The sequence below is a fragment of the Nestor notabilis genome, unplaced genomic scaffold, assembly GCF_000696875.1.
Source record: "Nestor notabilis isolate BGI_N333 unplaced genomic scaffold, ASM69687v1 scaffold8535, whole genome shotgun sequence".
NCBI lineage: Eukaryota > Metazoa > Chordata > Aves > Psittaciformes > Psittacidae > Nestor > Nestor notabilis.
This window is the reverse complement of record NW_009927821.1, coordinates 10,247-36,511: the sequence shown is the minus strand read 5'-3', so window position 1 is coordinate 36,511 and position 26,265 is coordinate 10,247. Positions and strand designations below refer to the sequence as shown.

Genomic DNA, 26,265 nt, shown 5'->3' with positions numbered 1-26,265 from the left:
CTGTGGCTACGACTGTGGTGAGGCGGGTGCCCTCCACAGCTGCCGTGTCTGGGAGCTCGCACAGAGAGACCAACAAGCACAATGTCACGCATCAGCCCCAAGATAGCACCGCCTTCACCTCCGTTGGGTCTCTTCTCCCTACGGCACCTATGGAGCTGCTTGGTGGACACATTGTGTCTGTTTCTGCTCCCGCGACAGTAACAGAGACCACCTCACTGAGAGTCACCACTGCCCAGGGGGGAAGCTTTGGGAAGGCAACACAGCTGCTCACCACACCCAGCGATGCCCCACAGCCTGGACAGACAGATGCACCCCATACTCCCGCACCAAGTGCCACAAACCACAGCATCATCATCCCTGCAGCCGTAGTGACCACAGTGAAACCTCCTGTGCTGACTACACTGGCCAGTCGCTCACCAACCCCAGGTGATGCTAGCACTATGAAAAACCACAGAGCTCAAACACCTGCTGCCACTGAGCACATCTATACCACCAGTGAAAGCACAGAAGCTGTGGATCCCACCACTGCAAGGCCTGGTAAAGTCACTGCGGGAGACATCCCTGTTACGAGTCCTTCTGAAGCCTCTCCAACCAGCAAGACTACTGTGACCATTGCAACTACTTTGGCTCCTACCAAAGCAACCACTGTTCCTCTATCAGGTAGCACGCCTGGGCCGAGGATGTCATCTCCGGCAACAGGTAATGTGCCTAGCAGTGCTCATCAGTGGTGGGGACACCAGGAACAAGGGGGCCAGGAACACCTGGATCCCACTTTAAGGGTCTCCAAAAGGTTATGTATGTACATATGACAAGTCTGTTGTCAGCAGGGTTTGAGGATAAGAACTCAGTCTCCATGTTGGTATTTTTAAGCTAAGGGTTTAGCAATCAAGCTGAACTTCTGGAAGAAGGTGAGCATTCTGGTGAACATTTCTGTTAGAAATGGTAAGCTGAAATTTGAAAACATTAAGAAAATAAAGCTGACTGGCCTTCTAGGTAAGCGTAGGATGCATTTCATATTTGATCAGTTGACAATGTTGCTCAATATCAATCAATATTTATTTTATTCATGAGAAAAGCCAGTTGGTCAGCACCTGGTATTTGTGTTGGAACTTCTGTTATTATGGTCTATGTTCATTTTCTTCCCACCTCACTAAATCATGTCCTGCTCAAGGGCCTGTTGCTTCTCCTGGTGGGCTATGTCTTGCTGAGTGTATTATTACAATCATTTATAACCGCTGTCAGGCTCCTTATCTTCTCAAGTAAATACATTGACCAAAGTTTCATATGAGTGGAAATCAGTTGTGTGTCTGAAGTTCAGGAGCCTGGCCCTTATGCCACCATAAAATATCGTGTGCAGTAATTGCATTAATCTCAGTGCAATGCTGGCAATGGTATATATTCCATCCAATAATTAAGTATTTAAAGGTTACTTATCAGGCTAATTGGTTTTAATTATAGCTACAGCTCCATGCAAAAAAAAAAAAGAAAAAAAAAAAGAAAAAAAAAAATCACTGTAGAGGAATGGATTTTTTTATTAAAAAAATCAGGTAGTGTATCCTTTTTACCAACTGATTCACACTTTAGCCAAGTTACTCTGAGGTTTGCCACTTACCAGAATGCAAAAGAGCCTTCTGCTGCCTTGGACATAGTGCTTTTTATGTGGGCACTCACCATCATGAAAAAAAAAAGCTGCACTGGTCTCCGTGGTACAAAGCACAAACTGAAGGATGGCAAAGTGAAAGTCAATGTTTTAAAATACGACCACTCATTTCTGGCGCTTACATCAGAGGCAGCAAATCTCCTCCTTGCTGATGCTGGGGTAGCCATGCCAGGCTAGTTGAGACATGCAGATTGCATCCAATAGTGTGTCCTGACGCAGAGGCTGGCTTAGGACTCTGGTCTGCAGGGCCTGTGTGATGCCATGGGGATCAAAGTGCTGTCAGAAATACACACATGAGTTTGGCTCTCATGTTTTGTGCTTTAACTGCAAAGCCCATCCTTCCTGCCTCTGCTGCAGTGCTCATTAGCAGCCACAAAATAGTTACAAGTGGGGTGTAAGCTGTCTTGCTCATCTCATAGTGCCTTGTTGCCAACAAGTCTACAGTTCTGCCTATGGTCTGCCCCTGCATGTGTGTGTGATGTGGGTTTGTGCTTGTTTAAGTCACAGGCACAGCAAGATGAGCATTTTTGATCAGGACATGGGTTTTTTTCAAAGGGAAGTATTGGCTATCTTCTCCAGATTTGCAGTTTAAATTGGTTAATCTATGAAGCATCTAAGACTATATTCATTAATCCCCTGATACTACATATGTCTTAGTTGGTGTCTGCTCCCGAAGAAGGAAGTGTGTTACAAGTGGTGGCACAGGCAGGTATTGCTGCTGTGACCACCCTAGCTTGGCATGGAGGAAACTGCAGCCCTGGTAAAGATGGTGACACCAGCTAGGGCTGCTTCCACCATTACTGGGTAACCTACAGACTGCATCAGTGTTCAAGCACTAGCTTTGGATCATAGAAACAGGGCTTAGATGAAAAGGGCACGACTTCAATAAAGGAGTCCATGGTCCAAAGCCTATCTCTGACTGTCTCACCATCTGTAACTGTAGTATTGTTTGTCTTTGGAAACTACTCTGAGATCTGCAGATGAGCAGTGCGGTAGACAAGCTGGGTGTTCATATTAACATGGATCAACACTGGATCCCAAAGGGTTTTGAATGGATATTCAAGAGAAAGTGGTTTGTGTTTATCCTTTCAGCTCCAACAGAATAATTAAGCTCTGTCAGAATAAACAGTAAGTGCAAATGATGCAATGAAGCATCTGATAATGCTAAAGGGGTCACAGAAGAGGAGCAACTTGATCTTTTTTAGCCCAACAGTTAATTTTTGTGATTCTGTAACTATAACCTGGGGTTTTTTTTCTGCTTTTGTAGATGTGGATAAATGTCTTTCCAACCCTTGTCCTGCGCTGGCCACCTGCAACAACACCCATGGCTCCTATATCTGTCAGTGTCCTCTTGGCTATGAGCTGGAAAAAGGAAAGTGCAATTTAGGTAAGACAACAAAAGTGAAAAACCAGGGAAGAAAAAGATGGAAATAATTATCTGTAATCTTCTAAAATAAATTAGCCAAGGCTCATACTAGTTCAGGAGCTTAGTGTTCCTCCCAGCCACCAGTTTTAACAAGAGCCTTTTACTGTTTATACAAGTGCAGTGTCTAATGGCTGTCATGTTGAGCTGCCCCAGGGAGCAGGCACAGTGATGGCTGAGGCTTTCTTAAAAACAGCAACAGAGTGGTGGGCTCAGGCTTGTTACTAAAGGCAGATGTGCCCCTTCTGTTTCTCATGTGTTTTACAACCCTCAGAAAGCGTTCAGCAGCTTATCATAGGTCCCAGCCCTGCAAACCCTGGAGATGGCACTTGGCTTGAGTGAAGTGAGTTGAGCTATTGTGTAACCCGGCTTCAGTGGGATCACCCATATGCAGAACGTTAAGCAGCCGTGAAAAGTCTTTGTAAGATCAAGGTCTTGTTTCCTACCTTTAGCATTTTTCATGCAGCAGTTATTAGCTGGAACTCAGCTTCTGACCCCCTCCTTTCTAATAGAGGACTCTCAATCTCAAGGATTTACAATGTCCCATTGTAAAGGGGAATTTGTTTTGCTAGAGTTTCTTCTGACCCTTAATCAGCAAGGATTAGAGGAATGGAAATTTTGCTAAGGAAACATGGTGAGGTGTCCCTTAAGGGTGTTTGGAAACATTTCTTTGAGCTGGAATGTGTCATCTTCTAATTTAGAGAGTTGTTTTGATTATGTCTTAAACTGGGATATGGGCAGATTATATAAATACTGTGAAGGTGATCCTCATCTCTTTTTTTACCCAAGGTTGTTACATTATAGCTGTTTGATATAAAATTTGTGCTGAAGATAGGCTCTGTGTATGAGAAAAAATGTGGAAGAATTGGAGGCTTTATAATGTTATCTGCAACTGTATTCTGTTTTTCTGAGCTCTGAGTTCTCATTTCCACTGAGTATCTCATGACACTTAATACAAGATTTAGGGATATTATCTCTCCAAGTCTGGACAACTCGGATTATTGCATTCTGCTGTCATGAATCAAATATCAGTCTAAGCATGGAAAAATGCATCTCTTGGACCTCTTTTCAAATGTCATTGCTCATTCTGCCCAACAATTTAGAAAATGAAAATGTCCTTTCTCCAGTGCTTTATTTTGACTTGCTGATTTGCTCTTTTTCCATTGCAGGGAGGGGTAAGATATTTGACACATTTACCCAAAATTATTGTAAATAGCTTTGGTACCTGAAACTGTCTTGTTGCTAAATTTGCCCAGTTCTCTCTACGTTCAGGGGTCCTTTTAAATTAATTTGTGTTTCTATATAAAATGTGGGAATGCTGCAGCAAAATGCTGGCTGAACAGCACTGAGCAGTGGAATTTGACTGGCAATGTGGGAACACTGCAGTAACCCTTGGGAAAAATCCCAAGGCTGGGAATTTGCTTTATTGGGGCAATGACTGTAAGCCATCAGTTTTCTGTCCACTATGTGAAGGGGTTTTCCATGCAGACAGTCTCTCATGTGAAGTGGATGATACCACAGCTACACATGATATGGAGATGTGTTTTCTGACTAACTTGTCTTATTCTCCTTTTTAGTAAGAGTATTTATCGGCCAGGTTCCCCTGAAACTTAATATTACCCATGGGAAGTATGCAGAGCTCCTCCACGTCGAGGGTGAGATCCTGGCAATGGTGAGTCTCATTGCCAGGGCTTTGGCAATGCTGGTGGGACAGGTCCCCTTCCCTCCTGTTACAGTTGCCATGGGAAGCCACGAGACTCTGTAGCATGGATTTAGCCTTTTTAATCATTGAATCACCCTGGTCTGGTGCTAGTAGGACTGGCGAGATGCACGCTTTTAAACCCCATCACGCTTCTCTCCCCTGTTCTGCTCTGGCTGTCAAAACAGCAGTAGAGAGATCTGACTCCTACGGGGCTTAAGACAACATATCTGCCCAGAAAATTCTGAAGCCTTTTTTGTGAAGTGGTGTGGCTGAGTTCATGCTTCTGTAGCCTACATCCTCTCCTAGTGCCTGCTGACTGCACTGCCTTTTCCAGACCTTGAAATGACATTAGTGCTCCTCCAAGGTCAAACATTAAAACAGTAACTCTGGGCTTCATTGTTCATCAGTGTATCTCACAGGTAGTGGGGCAGGTTGGACTGCAGCTGGTGCCACCTTGCTTTCAGCTAAGCCCCATGGGATGAAACTCAGCAGCAGCACCCACCCAAATGTGCCTTCCTCTATCTGGAGTTCCCAGCCATGCTATCTCAACCATGTGGTCTTCAGTTAAGAGCAAGTGGTGGGTGAGCTATTGATTCCCCGTATGCTGTGCCATCAGTTGCTCCAAAAAGAACCCTGGGCTGCAGATAGGTACATCTCTGTTCATTTTTTAGCCACATCATTGCATGCATGAACTTGTCGTGTTAGCAGTTGCTGGGTTGGCTGCAATTCATGCCAGCTCTTTTTGGAGTAGGTGATTTGGAGATCCCACCAAAGGAAGGGGGAGATGAGGTGAGTTGCCTTGATGCTGCCTGCCTAGCTTGTGCTGGAGAGTGAAAACAAGTGGCCACATGGATCCAGGGGAAGGGAGGCTTCTTGGAAGATGTGCAGTCTCTGAGGGTGCTGCTTGGAGCTTGGCCTCACACAGGGCTTTCTCCCCACTAGCTTTTGGCTCATCCTCAGCCTCTGCAGTCATTGTATAGTGGGGCCCCAGGCAGATGCTCATGTCAAAATCCCCAAGCCTTTGTTCCTGTCCAAGGCTGCATAATGGTGAATTCAGCCATCCTTTGGCAACAGGATGGTGCATTTTTCTTACTGAGTAGATGAACTGCTTGGATGCTCAGAGACCCCTTGCTGGTGTTGGTGACCCAGAAGGACTATCCTGTGCTGTGTCCCACTGGGCTAAATCCCTCCTCATTCCTATGGCCACTAACAGCTGCTCTCTCCTTCCTTGCAGCTTGATGCGTCACTGTCCGGCTTACCAGGGTACCACCACTCCACAGTTAAGGCAACTAGGTAAGGCTAAAGCTACCAGGGGAAGAATGAGAAACTCAAGCATTCAGGATGTTCAACTTGAGATCCACATTCTCCATTTCGAGTCAGTGCTGGTCTTGATACAATCTGGCCTGGCAGTAGTCAGGGCATGGAAAATGCCTGATCACCTTGCCTGGCTCTCCTGGTACCCGCTCCTGGCCTGAGTGGCCTGGGGATGGGCCTGTGAGCTGCCTGGAGGTATTTATGGCTGGTTTCAAAATGGGCTACCAGCACCCTTTCCAGCCCCAAATTTACCTCTCTGTATTTAAGTTTGTCCTGTTTCTAAAGTCTGTTACAACACAGTACGTATGCAGTATGTATTTCAGTATATATGCAGTATTGTGTCTGTGATAAGCATCGCTTGCTTATGCCTGTGTATAATATGCATTAATAAGAGTCCTATGTATAAGGTGCTAATAATGACATCAGACTGACCTGTGGTACTCAGGGCTGTTTTATTTTGTTTTCTGTTAGGGAGACAAATTTTGTGCATGTTTCAGTGCAATCCACGTTCTCTTTAGCATCCAACGTGACTCTTTACGATGTCGTCAGCAGTGTGAAAAGCTACATTCGAGCTTGCAAATCCTCTACCGAAGTCTGCCAGTTCATCTCCAGCCTGAAACCACTCCACAGAGGTAAATAGTATCTGGAGGGACTGTGGTGGGAGGGGAAAGGTATGTTTTATTTGACTTCTTCTATAATGAAGGGAAAGATTTTGGCATTTGGAAAAAACCCTCTGAATCTTTTTTTATCTTATTTAAATGGGAGTCATCTTAAGAGCCTCTCAGTACAAAAGGGATGTAGATATTGAGCCTTATCTTTGCCACACGTGTGCGAAATCTGCTTCTCTGCGAAAACATCACACAGCACAGGTTTAGAGGCATTGTAGGGCAGCCTTTCATCTCCGGGATATGACACTGGGCCCTGGCCAGATCAAAAACCATAAGTCTTAATTCCACCCATGCAGCTGGGAGCAGGGAAACAGTGTGAAAGTCAAGAGACAAACCACCCCAGTGAAGTTGATTAGAACTACTGGAGGATATGTGGGGAGCTTCACTCTCCTGCCTATCTAATTTCAGTGATGCAGGGTCTAAAGTTGGCTCACAATTAAGAGCTTTTGATTTTTGTTACCAAATCCTCTACTTGCCAAAGGGGAATGTGAGTGCGGCACAGAGAACTGGAGAACACATCAGTGTTGTCAGAAACAGTGTGGCCAGCAGGCCTAGAGAAGTCATAATCCTCCTGTACTCAGGACTGGTGAGGCTGCATCTTGAATACTGTGTTCAGTTCTGGGCCCCTCACTACAGGAGAGATGTTGAGTTGCTGGAGACGGTCCAGAGAAGGGAAACAAATCTGGTGAAGGATCTGGAGCACAAGTCTTATGAAGAACAGCTGAGGGAACTGGGGTTGTTTAGTCTGGAGAAGAGAAGGCTCAGGGGGAACCTTATCACTCTCTTCAACTACCTGAAAGGAGAATGGAGAGAGGAGGTGACTGGTCTTCTCCCAAGTAACAAGAGGAAACAGCATCAAGCTGCTCCAGGGCAGGTTTAGATTGGATATTAGGAACAATTTCTTCACTGAGAGGGTGATCAGGCATTGGAACAGGCTGCCCAGGGAAGTGGTGGAATCACCATCACTGGAAGCGTTCAAATAACATACAGATGAGGCCCTCAGTGATACGGTTTAGTGGAGGACTTGGCAGTCCCAGGGTAACAGTTGGACTTGATCTTAAATGTCTTTTCCAACCTAGCTAATCCTATGATTCTGTGAGTGTTGTGCAGGACCTTCTCTAGGTGGACCCCATTGTACCTCCTGGTCCTTGCTTTCTGAGGGAGCAACAGAGGAGATTTAGCTGTGAGAGGTATCAGCCAGATGCAGGGAGTGAGCACCCTTGGAAGATGGGCTACTGCAACAAAAATTCTGTGCATGGAGCTCTGTGACTTCAGGGTTTGAGGCTTTGAGGATAGAAAGCAGCACCACTTAGCCTGGGTGTAGTAGGAAACCCCACAGATTATTTTGGCAAAACAAACATGAAGATGAGAAATCTAGAGTGTGCTTTTATTTTAACATGCCATGTCTTAAAGCCACACTCCATCATGGATTGAATTACATTAGTTTGGTAGATCCTCTCAGATTGTATCTAGCCACTACCTCTGATTACAATGCTTCTGGTAAAGTCTACTTTTAACTTGAAATAAGCAGAATAAGAAACAAATTATGTACTTGTGTAAGTGCTTACAAGAAAAGATGTCAGATTAAAAAGAATATGATGGATCTAGCAGGGAGAGGTTTATAAAAGGTGAGGGCCAAATGAGTGACGCGTATTCCATAAAATCCTATTTCTCATGGCTGTTTTTTTGTTTCTTCATTCCATTTAGTCTGACCTCCCAGTAAAAAATGCAAACTTTGTGACACAGTTTCCGTCAGTTACCCACGATTTTGCTGAGTGCTCATTGTAACAAATCTGACTTTCTAAAGTAAAGCACTGCTTCGAAGTAATGTAAATGAAAGGACAAATTCTTTGTTTGAAAAATGAAAAAATCCAGCGTTTAATATTGAAATGGAAAAAAAATTGCTTTGGGCTTAGCAAAATGTTTTACTTGATATAAGCTTAAAAATTGATTTGTTGAACTATCTCAGGGGGTGAATGTGTTTCAGCTTGAGCCAAACCAAATCTTTCTTTTTCATTTCCCCTTCTGCCTCCAAGCTGAAACATCTATTATACTCTCCTTCTATTTGCCCATACAAATGACGGTAGATATGCAAGAAAATTTGGCACAGAGTCATGTTGACTGTCTCCTAGTGTCACAAATACTATTTAAAAGAAAAAAAAAGAAAGAAGATTAAAGCAGCTGAATGTGATGCCCAGGAAAGCACATGTGTGTAACAGTGGGTTTAGAGAGAACCACGCTGATGTTGGCTGCCTCTTCCCGACAGTTGGCAGCTTGTGCAAGCAGAAAGACCCTGAATGTGACAAGGAAACTTCTGAATGCACCGACTTTGATGGAATCGCGCTCTGCCAGTGCAAAAGTGGGTACTTCAAATACAACAAGATGGACCACTCCTGCAGAGGTATGGCTCTTTCTGTAGTGTGTTTTGCCTGAATTTTGCTTAAACTTTTTGTTCCAGTAGAAATGAGTATGCATGTGTGTATCGCTACGCAGGCAAGAAGCTCAATATTATGAATAAATATTAGCAGCTCAAATTTCTTTTATTTAGTTAGGGGACTTTTCAGCAGATGCTGAAGATACAGTCTCTCTCTAGGAATAATATTATCTCTTTCTGGAGCATGCTGTGAATCACAGTGATTGAGAAGAGGGAGAAAGGGGCCTGACTGCTTTGGGCTTCAGTTCAGTGGCACAGAACAGAGATGATGTGCGTCTCTGCTTGTTTTGATTTTGTCTGAACTCTCAGTGAACTTAGCAGAAGTGCTTTAAGCTCAAAAGCCTATATTAAGACATCTTCAATATTTTAAAAATAAGTACCTGAAAATTACTAATTTATTTTTCAGCTGGGTTCCAAATAGAATTTTTAAGCTTAAGGACTATATTATTCTTTAGCTACTCCTCAGATAATGAAATCTAGTTTTTCTGTATTTTAAACAAGGTCTTTGTCTATGTGCCGATGGTCAAGATGACTTCTGTGGGAGCAGGGTGTCCATCCCTAGTTCCAGCAGTTACTGTAGAGCTTCTTAAGAAATGCAGTTTTCTGATGACATATCAATAAGAATTGCAGTAGTGGTTATAGAATCATAGAATCATAGAATAGTTAGGGTTGGAAAGGACCTTAAGATCATCTAGTTCCAATCCCCCTGCCATGAGCAGGGACACCACACACTAAACTATGTCGCCCAAGGCTCTGTCCAACCTGGCCTTGAACACCTCCAGGGTTGGAGCATTCACAGCTTCCTTGGACAACCTATTCCAGCTTCTGGCAGTTTCTGCTGGGTTGCTGTTGAAATAGAAGGAGATGCTTTATTGATTCCAAATCTGATCAGAGAGTTAAAAAAATATGCCTGGAAATAACTCATGGGCTGCAGGTATGGACATCATGGAGATGGATTCCAGGTCATGGTGCCCTTCTCTATGGGCTCTAGCCAAAATCTTTCTCCTTTGTGTTTTAATTCCTTCCCTTCATCTTGTATGTTGGGGGAAGGATTTCTATTAGGAAATACTGACCATCTCCATTGATCCCTGAGTGGCAGAGAATAGCTTACATAGTGAGTGGGGAGCTGAGCTGAAACCTGGTAGGCTTTGCCCAGTTCTTGCCCCATTATCCACAGTAGGGATCCAAGGTCAAGTTACTCCATTTTTCTTGTCTGTGTCTCTTGTCAAGGAGTGTTGGTGAAGGTAAATATCTGAAAGGCTGTGAGGCACTCAGATGTGATGGTTGCAGAGGGGTAAGAGATCTAACATCTTGTAACATGTGGTTACTCCCTACTTAGTGATCTTGTTTGTTGTGCAAAATATAAAACCCCCTCTACCTGCACATAGCGGGGCCTCAATTCCACCTTCAGCTCAATGCTGTCAGTAGGAAACATCTTATTAACCAGCTTGAGAGTGTCTGAGGGACAGGGCTGATGCAGGATTTAGGCTGCAGCAGTGTGAGGGTAGCACTAACTGCATCATGCCATGCTCTGGCAATTTATCAGATTTCCAGCATCACTTTGTTCCAATCTGGGTAAACCATGTGATTGAGATTTTTAAAGGCTTTTTCAAAAGCCAAGCTATGGCACTCATTTGGTATTTAGGTCTATTTTCTGATAAATATAGCATACAGTATGCAAGCCTCTTTGAAAATCTCTGCCCTCTTAATGACTAAACAGGAACTGAGGTCTCCTGAGCATCTGACCCTCATTGTGGGTCATGAAAATGTGGCACAGTAACTCCAGTTATAGTATTTGCAAAGAGGGAAATGGCTATTGTGCTACCCTGTCCGGTCTCCCCCGTGGGAAGGCAAGTGCGGCTGGGAGAGGTGCTGGGGCATGGGGGATCAGCTGCCTTGACCTTCAGAGATTGTTCTGTGCTGCCTTGCAGTGGCTGTCCCCTGGGGCGTGCTTGAAAAACCACCCCTTGGACCAAGGAAAAGTTGGGTCTCTGAGCTACACATTGGCTGTGGTACCTTTTGGTGTGCAGTTTGTCTGCCTCTGGGTCATTGCTGATTTTCAACCTTCTTGGTGTCTTCAGGGCTGTTTTAGAAACAGAGCGGCAAACCCAATGTGCCATCTTTTCAAACAGCATGCTATTTTTAATTGCATGAGTGTTACTGAAATGAAGAAGGAGCAGCAAAGCAGGTTTCCAAAGAGACCCTTGAGTCTCTTCGGGAAGGCAAAGGAATCCAGAATAAAAAACCCCAACTCAATACTTTTGCTTGACCCCTGACACTTAAACCTTTCCTCCATTCCCTGCTCATGTTTGAAAGCTTTCCGAGTGAGTGTGACAGTGTGAGCTCTCCTGGGAGCATGTTCAAGGGAGCAGGAAAGATGCCAGAGGAGAAAGCAAAGTGGCAGGAAAAGGCAGGGTGAGGAGAGGAAGAGATATAAGCACTAAGTATTTAAGTAAGACAGAGATATGCACCTTCAGGATCTTGCTTTTCCTCTTTACTGCCCCTATAGCCTCCTGGCCTGGAGCTGTGTGCCCATGGGCACCCAGGGCTGTGCTTGCCTAAAGCACAACTCCAACTTTGAGGCCGCTCAAGGTGCATGTGCCTTACACACATTACTGGGATAGGGCTGAGTGGGAGAGATTAGTCTGGGCTCCAGCATCTACCTGCAGGCTCCTCCAGGCCTTCCCAACACACAAGCAGTAGGCTGGGGCTGGGGAGCATGGGGCTGCTGCGCTCGTTAGAGAAGGCAACTCCACTGAGCTGTTGAGGTGATGCCTCCCTCCCCTTCACTGTAGATTTCATTATTGCCTGATCTTGTGGCTCACTTTGATAGAACATTTGATCCATAATGGTTTTGGTCTGCTTTTGTTAGCAAGTGAAAGGAGCAACCCTTCCAGTCTCATTTTTCTAATGCCTCCATATTATGAATGAGCTAGGCAAAGATCCTTTGGGATTTGCTACTCTCGCCCTGGTTGTCTGTTGACTGAAGGTCTTAACTCTTTCTTGACTTCAAAGAAACTGTCTTAGAGAGAGAAAAATAAATCCAGTGCAAAAAGTATCATGATGAGATGCAGCAGAGGGCTATATAAAGAGCCTTACCCTCCACATCCCCAGCTCTGGGGGAATATATGGAGTGAAAGAGGTAGTGGAGAAGTAGGGGGGAGAGAAAGGGGTACAAGACCAGCTTACCATGGACATCAACCCCCATCATTGTTGGTGTCAGTTGCTATGCGAAGTCTGGGACTAGAGCAGTCATATTCATGATGTGAATTCATCACTCATCTGTGTCCCCACACCATGAGTGACATGAGACACTTAGTAAATGGTGTATAGGCAAACAGTATTTCAGTATGACTGCAAGCAAGGCAAGGCATCCAAGAGCAGAGTGCCAGGCACACTGTGGGTTGTGTCTCCTGGAAAGCAGAGACTGGGACAGAGCTGCAAAGGAGGCCTGGCGGGTAAAGAAGAGGTCCCCAGTTCTGGCTTTAAGGCCAGTATGGTCTCTGAGGGCATTTTAGGGGGCACAGACAAGCAGAAGAGGGGAAGTTTTGTTATCCTTGGTCTTGCAACATCTATTTCTGGGAATCAGAAATCAAAAGGTCCAAGAAAAGCTGGGAGCATTCAGAGAAAAGCTGCAATAACTAGGGAGACTCAGAGATCTCAGTGTACTTGGCTTTATTAAAGGAGTGATTTGATGGTGAGGAGGAGAAATGTGATCATGTAACCTTTTCCAATCTAGCATGTAAACATCCAAAGGCTGGAATTTGACACTGGTATAATTCAGACCAGAAAGAAGGTGAATGTTTTTAATGGCTGAGGAAATTAACTTTATGAGTATCTGACCCAGGGTTGTGGTTGATTGTCTGTCACTGAAAATATTAGAATCAATCTTGGACGGTTCTCTAAAATGTAGCTCCAGTTCAACTATTTCGTTTGAAACTGGAATTAAATTTAGGGAAGTTCTGTGACCTGTATTATGAGGGGAGGTCACAGTCACATTGCTCCCTGCTGGCATCAATATCACTTCTCATTGGTGCTGGAAGTACCATAAACTTCTGAATCCAGCTAGGATACTAGTGCTCTCTCTTGGCTTACTATGATATTGCCAGCCCATCCTAATGGACAATGTTGCACGTTTGTCCTTTTCTTCCTTCATCCCCTTCTGTGCCAAGTGTTTCTGAAAATACAGTTTCTGGGTGTGCCAGAGGTGGAAAGGCATTTGGTGTGCTTTTGGGAGCAGCAGAGGAGGAGAGGGCTTTGCCGCCGCTTAGCTGGGAGCTCTGCTGGAAGCCCCTTCTTCCTTCTTCTCCCCACAGATTTCCTCACACTTGCTGGGTTAGACAGTGCCTGAGCATTTGTCTGTGGGTTATTCCTACAGTTAGAGAGCAAGGCAGAGGGAAGGTAGTGTGAAACCTGCCGCCTCACCAGTTTTAAGCTTATCATGTTCGAGGGGGAAAAAAATCCATGAGCATTTGTGTTTTCAGTTAACGATCTGGTTTTATTCCCTGTGGAGTGTGCTGCAGAGCTTTCCCAGATGCTTGGGTAATATCTTGCAGACCCCAAGGGCTGCTGCATGTGCTAGCTCTCTACCCAAAGTGACTCTGTGTCATTCCTACTCGGTATGGAGTACTTAGAGTGACCACTGCCTCCTTCCTCTGTCAAAGTCAGCAGATCTGCAGGAGTCCTGGAGGGACTATTACTGAGAAAAATGGTGATCTTATCAGTAATTTAAAACTTTTAATTGTATGCCCAATGTTATCACCACCTTTGGTGTTCCTCAGAAGAGTAGCATACTTTTCTCACATAATTCAGGTGATGAGATAGCTGTCTGTAAGCACAGAAATGATTTTATTTTGAAGTCATGGTTTTAGTTTTTCACTAACATTTTGTACATAGCAGTTTTCGGGCTTATTTAGACCTAGTACATTTAGTTTCCATTCTGTAGTAAAATACTATATTTCCAAATTTGTTTTAGCTGCAAATTTGAACAACAGGAAAAAAAGGTGGCCTAAGGCAAACATAACGTACCACTTCAGGTTACCCCAACTGTGTTTGCATAACATTTTGTTCCAATGCTAATGTTTAAAATCAATTCGTAACATGTATCAGTGCTAAAATAGTGCTGTTTAAATAAGGTTTCAAAACAAAAACTGGAGGAACTTGCAGGTATTTTATGCTGCTCTTTTCTGAGAAACGGTACAAGTGGGCAATGGGTTTCCATTTGGGCAAGAACGGGTTCTGCTGGTAGTTATGTTACCTGCTGCCGGCCCTGAGCCAGGCTCTGGGCTAGCTCTGCCGGGAAGCCCTGCAATAGTCCTGCCAAAGCCAGTGGGAGGTGAATTTGAGTGCACGGTGTTTTGCACAAACCAGAGGAAATATTGCATCACCTGAGAGTGTGCGTTCGCGTTCCTGCTGTGCCAGCAGCGCAGACCGGCTTGTCAGTCCCAGGGTTGTTTGGGGTGAGGCTGACGTGGGAAGCAGCGGCGAGAAATGCCTTCTCTGCACCACTACGTGGTGCTCATGGCCCTTCTCTCTTCTGTTTTTAGCCTGTGAAGATGGATATAAGCTGGAAAATGAGACCTGTGTGAGGTATGGTGGCTGTTCCCTGCTCCTAGCCTACGTCCTTTTGAATATTGCTTTGGTGACCTGTTGTCACAACTAAGCCACTGAAACTCCCTGTTGTTTTCTGTTACCAGCTGCCCATTTGGCTTAGGTGGATTCAACTGTGGAAACCGTAAGTACCAATTTTTGTTTCTTTTAATTTCTGCAGTGTCAGAAATGGGAGCTTTGAAGCAAGTAATTGCAAATGACTGTGTCTAAAATGCAGTAGGTACACACTACTCTTGTCAGGGTTTTTGTTTCTTCACTTTCTGCTGAGAATTATTTTATTGACCTTCTTTGTCAAAGTTGTCAGTGTTATCTCCTAAGGGAAGATCTACTTTTCTCTGGATACTCTGTCATGATAGCACATATAGAGGGCACTCTTAGAATCATAGAATAGTTTGGGTTGGAAGGGACTTTCAAAGGTCATCTAGTCTAACCCCCTTCTTGATATTCAGAGATTAATCCACGAAATATCATTTGAATTATTCTGATCTATCAGTAAAGGCAATCTGTCCCCTAGGAAAACAAGAACTTATTCTTCCTTTAGCAGGAGATCTCCAGCTCCATCCATTTCACTTGAAAATCTAAGGCAATATTGCTTATAGAGGGTGGGAAGATGGGAAATAAACAGTTAGTCCCTTTGCATGAGGACTGTGGGTATGTTTACATTAGAATTTACAGCTACATTGCTGTTTCTGAGTGAGTCTCTGTCTTTTCCATCTGCAGCATATCAGCTCATCACCGTGGTGATCGCAGCTGCAGGAGGGGGACTTCTGCTTATCATGGGCATAGCACTGATTGTCACCTGCTGCCGGTAGGTACCACCACCAGCCCTGGCTCATTCGTGGCATCCTCTCAGTGGGTTACACCACACTTAGTGCTCTACACGTGAATCCTGATGGACCAAAACATAGGATAGCTAAGCAAGCGGATTAATCAGACACTGAAGTATTGCACTGTGCTTTCATTTAGAGCATATATTTCTTTTCTCCACCAATCAGGCTAAAAAAATTGAACTGGGTGTCTCTTAAGCATGTGCCTGACAGTCATGTTGTCTAAGGATGGAGAGTCAAAAGAGTCCTTCCCACTCACAGCTGTAAGGCAGCTATGTCTCCAAAAATGCAAGCTAAGTAGAAAAGAGAAGTTTAGACAACAGGAGGGGTTACTGGCTATTGCTGAAGTGGTGTTTGAGTGTATTTAAGGCTATTCTCATTTTCCTTTATGGACAAGTCCTGCATGTGCTCTCACTCTGTGTGTCTCCCTCTCAGACACACACATGCATGTACACATGAAGTTCTCACACCAGCAGGTTGATCCGGACTAGAAGCAAGATGTGCTTGCCAAGAAAGCTCTGCTTCATGATTTATATACCAGGAAAAGGGCTTCCTTGCAGTAACACCCTCTCCCTCACGTTCCAGCCCCAAATCAGTAACACAGATGTGGCGGTGAATTGGTTGGCACAGTGGTGTGTGCTTGTTCCCTTGTGTTTTGAGCCAGGGTGACCAGCAAGCCTCATCCAGGAGGGTGTGATGGCCAGATCTCTGCAGGGATGGATTGATCTTCTCATGAGTCCTGGCTTTTGGCAGGTTATGTGACTTCCTGGAGGATGCTCTGATTTGAACTGGAAGTGTTGATGGTAGTCATGTTAGGGGCATTTGGTGTCATTCAGACCAGCCCCATTTAGGTCTTCCTTCTTAGGAATTAACATAGTGCCTAGAAGTGCTATACTTGAGCACTTGAAGACTTGAACAGCATGGGGCTTCCATTTTTTCTTTCTTCCTAGATTTCCATGACTTTTTCATTGTCTCAGGCGAACACACTCATTTTTAGTAGACAACAGGCAGCAGGAGAAGTTCAGACTGAATGAGGGAAAAACTTTTTCACCAAGAGGACAGTAAAGCAGTAAAACAGCTTGCTCAGAGAGGTTATGCCATCTCCATCCTTGGAGATTTCATCCCACCAGATAATGCCCTGAGTAGCACAATCTGACCTCATACCTAATTTTGCCTCGGAACAAAAGATTGGACTACAGCCCTTCTGAAGTGATCTTTGTTCCCAATCAAGGCTTATTACAGAAGTAAATCTTCTGAGATCACGTCAAAAAAGCATGCAAGATAGGAGCATAAGTTGTATGTTTTCACTTTCCTTCATTCTTTTGTAAACAGGAAGAATAAAAATGACATAAGTAAACTCATTTTCAAGAGTGGGGATTTCCAGATGTCACCGTATGCTGAATATCCGAAGAATCCCCGGGCACAGGAGTGGGGCAGAGAGACCATCGAGATGCAGGAGAATGGGAGCACCAAGAACCTGTTGCAGATGACAGATGTATATTATTCGGTATAAAAAAATAGCTTAACTATAAACCCTTTGTGCCTGACACAGCAAAGACACATTCCTTTATTTTTTGATGTACAGATCCCTTTCCTGAAAAAAAAAAAAAAAAGAGCAAAACAAATGACTTGCATAGACAGCAAGGCATTGGGAGTCCTGTGGGCTCTAGCTATTACATGTGGTGAATAGCACAAAGAGATGCCATTAGGAAGTGTGCTAGGGAAATGTCTAGGAACATTTTGTTAGGTGCTCCAAAAGCCCAATCCTAGAGTAGAGAAAGACAGTTAAAGGTTTTGGGCAGACTGCTAGGTATCTTTGAGGGTAGTTTTTTCCCATCCACCCTCACTGATGATGCTGGAAAGTTGAGACCTCTGCCTGGGGGACTTCATCCCAATAAGGGAAGATGCTGGTCACTGAGGACCCCTCTTTTCTTCCATTTTTCCTTTCTCCAGGGTACAGACCACTTCCTGCAGTAGGAAAGGTGCTTAAGGAGCATCCCTTCAGGCTCTGAAGTGGCAGGGAAGAAGTAGTGGAGGAGTAATAGGCTGTGTAGGGCACAGAAAATCAGAAGCACAAGACCTGCTGTCATAGTTGATACCATCTGCTAATGTCTGTATTCAGAGCTGTGACGCTGGTATATCATATGTCACTATTTTCCAGCAACATACTGGATGTACTTAAGGTGTGTGTGGGTTACTCATGTGAGTGAAGGTTGCAGGATTTCAGCCAAGTAACACATTCTGGACTTCTGCTTTCCAGAGTAGAAAGTGGCAAGCAATACCTTTTTTCTGGCTTATATTTTAAGTTTTCCAGTAAACAAGTTTACTGGATTGCACAGCATAAAGGGAAATAATCCTCCTTCCTGATTCCAGTAAGAATGGGAGATTTGGAAATGTAAATGCATTTCTTAAACATTTTTTAAGACTTTTATTTTGCTGGCGACTAGAAAGAGGAGCTTTTCAGAACATGGTAGGTAATCAGGGCTTTGCATGGATCTTTTCAGTATAAGATCAAACCAGCTGGTTTAATGTTATTTACTGGGTGAAATGATTGTACAGTCTTGGTCTTAGACATCAAAGTTCCTCAACCAAGTGTCCCCAGGAGATTTACTTAAGTAAGAGAAGGGAAGAGAAAGGAAGGTCAGATCACTTTCTATTTGACGTATAATCCAAGCCTCTGTGTTGGGAGAGTAGGTATCTATGCTTAGTGGGGAGAGAAGTGCTCCCAGGTAATGCTCAAAGCAGACAACTAACTTTGATTTTCTAGAAGTGTTTCCTTTAGGGATTGCTCTGGGAGAATATCCTTTTGGTGAGTTGTTTCAATATCTGACCTCATCAGCACAATTCTCTTGGATTAAAAATAAACTGTGCACTTAGACTGTGTTTGGTGGAGTCAGGTAAACTTCAAATCTGCTAATTGGCAAGGTGTTGAATCTAGATTGCATCAGAATAACTCATTCAGGCAATGCTCAGCTCTCACATTAAAAATCATTCTAGGTTATAGAGGTCTTTAGTGATCGCGTTGTTCCTTCTAGCTACTCAAATAACTGCTGGGAAACACGGCAAGGCTGTGTCTGAAGGAGAATTTGAGAGTGTGAATAAGACCCTTCTTGTTTCATTTTTCTCCTAATACAGCCAACTGGACTGAGAAATCCTGAACTGGAAAGAAACGGACTTTATCCTCCCTTCACTGGTTTGCCTGGATCTCGACATTCATGCATCTACCCTGGTCAATACAATCCATCCTTCATTAGTGATGAAACCAGAAGAAGAGACTATTTTTAGCAGGGAATGGAAAGGGAGTGGAAGATTGACACAGTTCTGTGGCACTCAATCCCCAGGTACAATCTGTCTCCTGGGCAGTTCAGCCCACATCAGTCTTACTCTTCCCATTTAACAGGAAGGGCTCTGAATTTCATGCCGAGCATTGCTGCCCTGAGGAATGGTTGCACTCATTAAGCAGCAGAAGGAAGCAGCAGGAGGAGGAGGGAATGGCTCAAGGTGCACATCACTAAAAGACCCAGGTGGAAGTTAACACATGTACTCCAGATTTGTTCTGTGCTGCTTCTTCACTCACTTTACGCTACATGGCAAGCATGGATCAGTATAGGCAGATGAACTGTGCCTAGCACTCTTCACTGAATACCACTAAGGAGTGTTTTGTTTACAGATCTTGTTTTCTGTTGACTGTGCTTGTCTTCTTGGCCAACCTTTAGGCAAAGACTCACTTTGCAAAGTGCAACTGTTTTTGGTAGGCCAAGTTTGTCCACTCCCTTTTACATTGCTGCATTGCATTCTGCTTCATACACAACAGGGAAGCTGGCTTGTCCTCTGGCCCTAACCTTCTTACTGGCAGAAATTCTTTAGAATGCTGGGTCCTTGGTGAAGCCTGGTGCCTGGCAATGTAAGCTGAATTCATGAGCTGATTGTCTCCAAGGAGTACGGGAAAGTTAGTCGTACCACTGCAATTTTAACTGAAAAAAGACAAAGTTGATCCTATGTGCTGCTTTGAAAACTTCCCATGTATAGGAAAGAGTAAAAGTATGTTGTTGTTTTGTCAGCCAACATATCTTAGAAGTGATGCTACTACACATCATCATAGTGTTTCCGTATAGGAACTTACAGGGCTCTGTTTCTCTGCAGGATTTAAGTGCTTGTAGAAACAGCAATATAATGTTAACTAATTGTTCACAGGGAAGAAGAAGATGAGCTGTGAATTCAGCATGCTCCTTAGAATCTGGGAAGGAGCAATAATGCTATAGCCCGAGCTTGGCAGTGGAACCTGAATTCTGGGCACTGCAGGTGGGACATAGTTTTCAAGCCTCCACAGCCCACCTTGACTGCTGTAGGAGCTGTGGAGGCTTTCAGTACTTTGGAAAATAAGACTCACTGCAATCAGTTGCATTTCAGGGAGAGAAAAATATTATGTTTTCAGTCCTAGCGGAACAAAGATCACTTAAGTTGAAGTGTTTTGCTTTCTTTCATCATAGTTTTGAATGATTCATACCAGGCAGGTTTCCTCACCTAGGCATGTTGATTCATATTAATCATCTTGGCAAAAGTTGAAGAATGTAAGTTATTATAATTCTCACCAAATCTAGAATTCAACAGTCATGGACTGTATTCTGAGCTAAGTATTGAAAGAGATCTTACTAATCACAGAATCATATAATATGGGTTGGAAGGGACCTTAAAATCATCTCTCTAGAGGGCCCTGGAGCTGAACGCGGTACTGCAGGTGGGGTATCACGAGAGCAGAGGGAACAGGATCACCTCCTTTGACTTGCTGGACATGCTTCTTTTGATGAAGCCCAGGATGTGGTTGGCTTTCTGGGCTGCAAGTGCACATTGCTGGGTCATGTTGAGCTTCTTGTCAACCAACACCCCCAAGTTCTCTGAATTTGTTCTCCACTAAGCCTGTATTTGTTTGTGGGTTTGCAGGAAGTATAAGGAAGTGTAATGAAATATGTGCACCGCTTATCTTTACTGCTGTGTTAACCTGACATCCAAACCCCATCCAGATACAGATCCTTCCCCTTAATGTGACTGTGTTTGTATGAGGATAACAAATAGCACAATTCCTTAGCCATTAACCCACCATCTCTGTAGTGCATACATAAGCCAGTTTCACTGAAGAGCACATACCCACTGATACTCTCTTCTCTCCACCATGCTCAAAAAACAGTGCCTACAAGTAAGTTCATAAGGTAGCTCAACTCACTGAAGTGCTAAGGATCAACAGGATGCATCCCCCAAAGTGCCTAACTTCAAGTAAGAACAGCAGTTCAGATGTGTTGCATGGTTGCTCGCCAGAGGCAAACCTGAGATGATGAGGAGCCGTCTGTCAGGGAGCGGGTACTTGTGTCCTACAGATGCTGTGAGTTCCAGGTCCTTTCCCAGCATTTTGGAAGCTGTTGTGTTCTTTATCAAAAGTGAGCAACAGCTACCCAGCGGAAGGGGAGCTAGAACTAGGCATCTACTAGCTGTGTGGCTAAAAGATTTCTAGTGCCTGCTCGCAGTTACGTCTGTTTTCTCAAAACTGCAAGACAGGAGAGGCACCACAAATGTACTTTGAAGACACAGTTTGGTGCCCCAGCCATAGCACACAAGCACAGTGCCTTTTTATGCCTCACCCCTTACCTACTATGTAGAAACAGCAGTGTGGGCTTGCAGAGAAAAAAAATCTTTATGGATGCCTAGGGCAGTATCCTTTGCACTTACATGATGTTGTGGTGACCGCACATGCAGCTTCATGTTTGTCTGATCCATAATCAGCCTTGCAGGTGGTAGCATATGGCTCATCTCAGCTTTAGGGAAGAAATGAATGGATGCTCATGGGAACTACAGATGCCTAAGGAGCTGTACTTAAGGAAAACTCTAGTTAAGTATCAAAAATAGTATAACAGGTAAGACACAAGAACTAGCTGTTCCCTGCCATGCTGATCAGTTTTTCCAGCCCGTAAATGATGTTCTTCTTCCTTTCATTAGCAGCTGATATCTTAATAGCACAGGATCCATTGGATGACGTGAACTCAGGTCTTGACTCTGCTGTGCTGTGGGATCCTTCAGAGAGGACATTGGCAGGGTCTTTCTGTACCAGTGAGTTGCCTGTTTTTGAGAATGCCCTGGACAGAAAAGAGTGCCTTTCCCATGGTATGGAGGAGGGTTTTGTCTGTGTTACAGAAGCAAAGGGGAAGATGGGATTTACGCTAAGTCTAAATTCAAGGCATATAGGCGAGCACCGGGCTCTGTCCTTCTTTACTAAAGCAGCTTAGCAAAAAGGAAGACTGTCCCAGTGATGGTGGTAGGATTTAACCACATGCCAGCATTTTGTCAGCCAATGAAGAATTTAGGCACATGCTTATAGGCCAATATGTTTAATTGCTTGGTTAGGTTGAAGACTGGGAAACGTGCCTGCGTGTGCCAAGTACAAAGTTGGAAATACCAACTCACAATTGCAGGTCAGTCCCTCCATCTAAAGAGTAACATGGACTATATGAACAAAACTCCTGGTGTGTATCTCACAGCAAGTTTCAAGGGATTTGAGTGGAAATGAGATAGGACTGTTCCTTATTGAGATCACACAAAAGTTTGCAAGCAATTACTTTTAATTTCTCAATGATCTTCAAATTCTTCTTAATGCCGTATCTGGAGTGAAAGAGTCTCAGTAAATCCAGCAGGGTTTTCTGAGTGAGGACTGCAAAACTTGGCCTTTTCCAAAGGAGAGACCTTTACTGCACTGAAGTTCTCTCTGCCAAAGCAGGTAAACATTGGAAAAATTCTTATGAGAATTTAGTCATTGCAGGCTGATTTTCTTTTTAGCTTTGGTAAGAGAGGAGTCACAGAGCCAGTGCATAGTCCATAGGAGGAGGAAAAGGGTCTCTCCTGACCTGCAGCACCTTCTCTGGGTGTCCTACGAGGCCCCACTCAGCAGGCAGGAAAGGATTTAGGCAAAAGTCAGCACTGGAGTGAGTGCAGGTGCTTTCCCACATGTGATCCAGGAAGTCTTTGTGGAGCCAGCAGATACAGCCGCAGGTGATTCAGCCCCATGAGTTTCTACCAGCCCAGCCACTTCCCACACTGCAGAGCTTCCAGGCAGAAGGGTGGGTACAGAGCACTGTGGTTTGTTAGTTTATGGTAGTTATTTTACCGCAATTGTTTACTAACACATTCCAGCAGCAACGGGCTCGCCCAGCCACAGCAGGGATGTGACCTGCTTCTGTGCAGCTTGCTGTGACACCAGGATCCTTTTTTTCTCCTTCCTCTTTGTCTCCCATAAACTGAGCACCTTCTGGCAGTGGACTGGGGCTTGTGGCTCCTGTTGGACGTGAGAAGGGTCTCCATGTGCCCTCAAGACTATTTTCAACTGCAGATGCCTCTCTGTTCAGTACCTTAGTCCCCACAGGATATCTAAATAAATGCAGCTTATTTCTTAGACTACTTAGATTACTTTTAGCTACCCTAGATTTCAAATTTTGAGCACACTGTATGTTTTTGCCAAGGGGAATATTTTTTTCCACTATCCAAGAGGACAAGATAGAAGTGTCATGTTTCTTCTAAGGAGGATGCAAGTGGTTCAGCCAGATGTGAGGAAAGGAAGAAAAACTACACCAACACTGCATAGAAATTCTCTATTGCTCATGGCAGCTGTGCAAAGCTAGGGGAGCCATCAGTAAGGGCCCATAGACAGTTGTGTGGATGTATTTTTGATTAACTTTGGAAAAAATGCTAATTCTGTTGCTTGACAGGAGAAGATGTGGGAGGCATGTGTTTGCTGTTATGGTGTTCTGCAGTTGTGGTAACAAAAGCCCTTCACCCACAGTGACTGCCAGCAGTCAGCCTAGGAGAGCCAGTCCTAGTGAACAGAGCAGCAAAATGGGAGTTGAGGGACCACTCAAAAAGGATGCTCATACATGCAGCCTCCCTGTGTCCCTGCCATGCACTGCTGCTCACCCTGGCCAGCCTTCCCAGTTGCACTGGAAAAATGAGGGGTCTTTTGCATACTGTTGAAACCTCACAGCACTGAATTTGGCTATACGAGGAAAACAACGAGACAGAAAGATTTGGATGCCCTTTTCCTTCCACATTTACAGCTTTTATGTAACACAGCAGTAATGAATCTCATTGTTGCGGTAAGTCTCACTGTTACGGTCAAGTACTGAGTCATGCCTTGTGACAAGGCCTCTAAAAGGTGTTTAGCTCCACACAAGGTGGTAGTAAAAAGTTCTAGAAAATAGCAATAAATTTTAATTAGAGGGAAGTGCTTATCATTGTGTAGTTGTTTGTGCCAATACTTTTAAAGGTTGTTTTCTGGGACCAGAGTGAGCAACAGAGCAGGTTTGGACATTGCTGCAAACACACCAAACATTTTCCTAGGACTTGTCTCTGATGCTGGCCAATGGCCATATCCATTCCAAATGCAGCTGGACTTCTTATTCCCTCATAGTGATGTTTAATCTTTAGTTTTCTTCCTTAAATTAACAAGAACTGATACATTTTACTTACATGCTCTTCCTATGCTGACTAATGTTTTTTCCTCTTTACACACAAAGGACCTAATCCAGCATCCATTATAGTGACTCGGGTAACTCTCCCATGGCCTGTAATGGATTTTTTTTAGTCCTGAACTATTCCACCACCAGGGTCACCTGTGTGTTGTACATGCTTTCCCCTAGCTCCATGTTCTGCCTATTTCTGTGATACTGTTGCTGACTTTCCATGTTTTATTTATTTTTTTAAAGTATACGTATTACTGTAGCAGGGCTTGTATTATGTGAGATTGAACAAAACAGGTTCAAGATCTGAAAGACCTTCCTGAGAAGAGAATGAATGTGAATTTTGTGTAGTTGTTTTACTGATCAGCCAACCTGTTGCCTTTTGCGTAAGATCTTCTAGGGATGTAGAGGTGCTTCCTCTGCAGTCAGAGATAAAAACAGCTATTCAGTTCACTCTTACTTGTCTCTTAAGAAATGAAGCAAGATCTCCCAGTTTCAAAAGGGGCATGCACTGTGTGCTTCTAAGATTTCAGGAAATTTGCAGTGTATATTTAAGTGTATTTAATTCTTCATTCCCTTGTACTACTGAAATTAAAATCAGGACAGAAATCCATGAAGGGGTAAGGAATAACAAAGCGAAAAAAAAAAACCAAAAACCAACAAGCAAAGCAAGGAATATGCTTATTTGTTTTGCAGAAGTAAACATCTAAAGTGAGTGTGGCTTCTGTACTGTAAGGTCCATATGTGGGATAACATCTCTTCTGTGTCTAGTTTGTCATGCACGTGCATAATATCCTTGTTGAGGGAAAACATAGAAAGGGTGCCTGGTGTTCCTCAGAAGTGGTATGTAAGCGCTAAGTTTCTTGGTCTTCATTCTGGTAAAATGCCAGAAGGGATGGGAGTCTTTCTTGGGCCAACGACTGCAGCAGGGAGCTCCCAGATCTGTGGAATCCGATCTGGAAAAGTCCCATGGAATACAGTAAAATCTGATCACTTCTGTTGAACAGTGCCATAGAATTCACCTGACATAAAACGTCTCAAATAAAATCTGCTAGGATGGGTTTAGTTTAAAGAAAAAACAGACAAACAGACAAACAAACAAACAACAGAATAAATACTTAATACTTTCCTTTTTTAAAGGAACTTCCGTTAGACTCAGTAATTTGTTTTAAGCCCTGTTGAATTCTACAGGACTTTGTCCTGCCAGAACGTCAGCCTTGGTGTATGAAATCGTAATGGTTTATTTGAGCTTTCCTAACAGAAGGTCAAAACTCAGTGTGTAAAATCATAATGGTTTATTTGAACAGCTTTCAAGATTGCAGTAGTAAAGCTCACCTTTTGTAAGCTCTGTTTCAAAAGGTAAATTTTCAGCATTTGTTTGTGCTGCTTTTAACAACCTGAGTGTAAACCTGCTTTATGTTCATGCTATTGCCCTGTTACTTTCTCTGTATCTCTAGATGTTTGCTTCCAAGTCATTGGGGTCCTGAGGACATTTTCCAAACCAGTATTATTTAAAGTTTTATCATATTTTCAGACTCCACTAATTATACAGTACTGTAGTAGCAAAATATAATTTTTAAGGATTGGATTATTTTTATACCTGCATCCAATATTATTAAATCTGGCGTTCTAGTCAGTATTATAAAAGGATACAATAAAGCTATGAATATTACTATGTCTCAGCTTTTTTACTGTCTTTAGCTTTCCCTGTGAAGAGATACATACACAAGTATAATTAGCAGTATAATCTAGAAAACAAGAAATTCTGTAGTTATTTTGTTCTTCTGGTGGTGCTTGGTGATTGAATGCCTAAAATGAAAAGCAAAGAGGAAATGGGTATGTCCTATTAGTTGCGCTAAATGAAATTCTGCTCAGGTGAAATACAAGTTGTGTTCTGACACATTTAGCATTAAGTAGCAAATTAAGTAGCATTAAGAAACTCAGTTTATTTTTTTCATCGATTTAATTTTTCATCCTACTGGAATTGCAAAAGAATTGGTGAGGTTGTGTGTTTGTGTGTGTGAGTACATGCTGAAGAGGAGGAAAACCCCAGGAGAGATCGGTGCAGCAGAGCTGTTTGCAAGGGCACGGGACTTCTAGCTGTTTGCAAGGATCACAGTGAGATCAGTCCT

General features: G+C 43.6%; 1 protein-coding gene across 1 annotated transcript in view; it reads left to right on the top strand.

Annotated features, from left to right (window-relative positions):
- Nucleotides 1–18,923, top strand: part of HEG1 (heart development protein with EGF-like domains 1) — a 20,887-nt gene extending 1,964 nt beyond the window's left edge. The window contains exons 2-10 of the mRNA XM_010014231.1: nt 4,661–4,755; nt 6,020–6,078; nt 6,571–6,731; nt 9,034–9,168; nt 14,748–14,790; nt 14,898–14,935; nt 15,532–15,619; nt 16,971–17,145; nt 18,774–18,923. Coding sequence (XP_010012533.1) covers nt 4,661–4,755; nt 6,020–6,078; nt 6,571–6,731; nt 9,034–9,168; nt 14,748–14,790; nt 14,898–14,935; nt 15,532–15,619; nt 16,971–17,145; nt 18,774–18,923 — 944 coding nt within the window. The remainder of the gene's footprint in view (nt 1–4,660; nt 4,756–6,019; nt 6,079–6,570; nt 6,732–9,033; nt 9,169–14,747; nt 14,791–14,897; nt 14,936–15,531; nt 15,620–16,970; nt 17,146–18,773) is intronic.
- Nucleotides 18,924–26,265: the final 7,342 nt, after the last annotated feature.